Raw genomic sequence first — 2,424 nt, forward strand, 5'->3', positions numbered from 1 at the left:
TTTAATTGCTCCCATTGATGGATGGTAAGAACACAACAATGCAGCCATATAGCCTGAGTGGTTTTCCCCCTATAGGCAGACTGGCCCAGTGAATTGGGTGTAGCTGTGTCTGTGTGCGCCTTGGCCAATGGAACCAGATCCTCCCTGCAGTGCGTAAGAGCGCAATTTAGGATTTAACCAAGTCTTTGCTGCGGGGCTGGCTGCAGTCTTCACCAGAGCCCGACGGCGTGAGAGCCCTTCAACAATGCCAGTGTAGTTTTCCCACCACTTGGAGTCAGACTGCCCTCTTTTTACCAACGAAATACAACTAAAACCACGCTTTTTGCCCTTCGAAGTATGACTGGAGTATTCGACCGGAGGATCCCGAGTGTCAAGCCCGCAGACTTCCAGAGCTCCTTTCAACTCTCCACCATGCATCATCCGTCTCAGGAATCTCCTACTTTACCCGAGTCCACCGCCACGGATTCTGGCTACTACAGTCCCGCCGGTGGAGTCACTCACGGCTACTGTTCGCCCAACTCGAGCTCGTACGGGAAGCCTCTGAATGCCTATCAGTACCAGTACCACGGCGTAAACGGATCCGCTGGAAATTACTCGACAAAATCTTACCCAGATTACAGCTCGTACACGACCTCTGCCTACCACCAATACGCCGGGACTTACAGCAGAGTACAAGCCCAGCCAAGTCCGCAAGGTACGGGACTGCTTTTGTTATAATAATAGATAATATAACAACATATTATTATAACTAATCACGTGACTATATGCTAGTTGATACTCGGTAATATTTGCTTATATTATCATCCCTTCTAATGGATTTGTTTTTGATTGTTCCTCTTGAATAAAAAATGCAGAAATGCTTTCGCAATCTGTGCGGCTGTTCGATTAAAACGAATAAATTCTGCAATGGGGATTTCCTTTAGTTTTAGTCTAATTCAAACAGCACTTGAGTCGATATGATGTTTTAAATATTATGAGGATACAGGCTATATTTTATTTTTTCCCCTTGTCAACCTGCGTTTATCTTCCTTTAATTTGGTTTGCATGTTTTTGGTGAAATTGATTTCATTCTGGTTTTAAGGGATAGAGAATGAGCAACACAAAATGTAAAAAAAAATCCTGCAGTTTGTGATGGGCAATCATGCTTATCTTATTTATTTTGTATCTATTTATTTTGAACAGAAAAAGAGGTAGCAGAGCCTGAGGTGAGGATGGTGAACGGCAAGCCCAAGAAAGTGAGAAAACCCCGGACGATCTACTCCAGCTTCCAGCTGGCCGCCCTGCAGCGGAGGTTTCAGAACACGCAGTACCTGGCGCTGCCGGAGAGAGCCGAGCTGGCGGCCTCACTGGGACTCACGCAAACACAGGTGAGATAAATAGCCTATAGACTTTATTGACCTGTTTCATTAAATTGTGGAAAAGTGTCGTATTTTTTGCTCATGTTAAGCCATCCTCCTCATAGCGCATTTGGCGAGCTTTGTCCAAACGCTGTGCGTGCGCTTTTACGCACTGTGCGGCTTTAAAGTCATGCTATTTCTGTGCCATTGTTTGTGCGGTTTTAGCCTATATGATATCTTAATAGTCCCGTTTATTCAACCTTTTCCAGGTCAAAATCTGGTTCCAGAACAAAAGATCGAAGCTGAAGAAGATCATGAAAAACGGCGAGCTTCCCCCGGAGCACAGCCCCAGTTCCAGCGACCCCATGGCCTGCAACTCTCCACAGTCCCCGGCGGTGTGGGACACCCAGGGCCCGGCCAGGCCCCACAGCCTACAGCCTCAAAGCATCAACACGAGCGCCTCGAACTTTTTGGAAAGCTCGGGGTCATGGTACACCTCTGCGCCCGGCGGCTCCATGAGTTCCCACCTGCAGACCCCCAACTCGATACAGCACTCTTTGGTTCTTGGAGCGGGGACGTTATATTGAAAACCTGTTGTTCATTTCAAATATTTTTTTTCTCCTTCTATGGGACTCGTGTTTAAATTTCAGAGGATTATGCAATGTATTTGATGACAGTCATAGAAGAAACGTGTAAAATGTGTAAATGTGTGCATGTAATTTATTGCATTTTGGAAGACTATTAAACGTTTAAATGGACAATGGACTTTGACAACTTTCAGTATCTGTCTTTCGACCACACTGCAGTTTCTTATTATTCTTCTGTTCTAACCCTCAGTTATTTGCACTGAAAATCACGACATATTGAGGGAAAACACGTTATAAGCCTTAGGCGACATTTTCACCCATGGTTGTAAATCACAGCTGCTCAACGATGAATTATCTAAGTGCCATAAATCGTAATGGTCGTGTAAATTATCAAGTTGAATCGGCCAAAACACCCGCGGTCTATTTATCTCTTAAACCGCAAAACTCAGGGTGCATGTAGACGCCTCAGACGGTCAAACTCGTTTTGAGCAGCTTATTGC

General features: G+C 45.2%; 1 protein-coding gene across 1 annotated transcript; it reads left to right on the forward strand.

Moving 5' to 3' along the window:
- The first annotated feature begins 218 nt into the window (after nucleotides 1-218).
- Nucleotides 219-2,092, forward strand: dlx5a (distal-less homeobox 5a). Its single transcript, XM_083645581.1, has 3 exons — nucleotides 219-694; nucleotides 1,183-1,367; nucleotides 1,607-2,092. The coding sequence occupies exons 1-3, from the start codon at nucleotides 337-339 to the stop codon at nucleotides 1,922-1,924; spliced, it is 861 nt and encodes a 286-aa protein (XP_083501707.1). The 5' UTR covers nucleotides 219-336; the 3' UTR covers nucleotides 1,925-2,092.
- The last annotated feature ends 332 nt before the right edge of the window (nucleotides 2,093-2,424 follow it).

The sequence above is a fragment of the Poromitra crassiceps genome (genome assembly GCF_964638095.1).
Source record: "Poromitra crassiceps genome assembly, chromosome: 11".
Taxonomy (NCBI): domain Eukaryota; kingdom Metazoa; phylum Chordata; class Actinopteri; order Beryciformes; family Melamphaidae; genus Poromitra; species Poromitra crassiceps.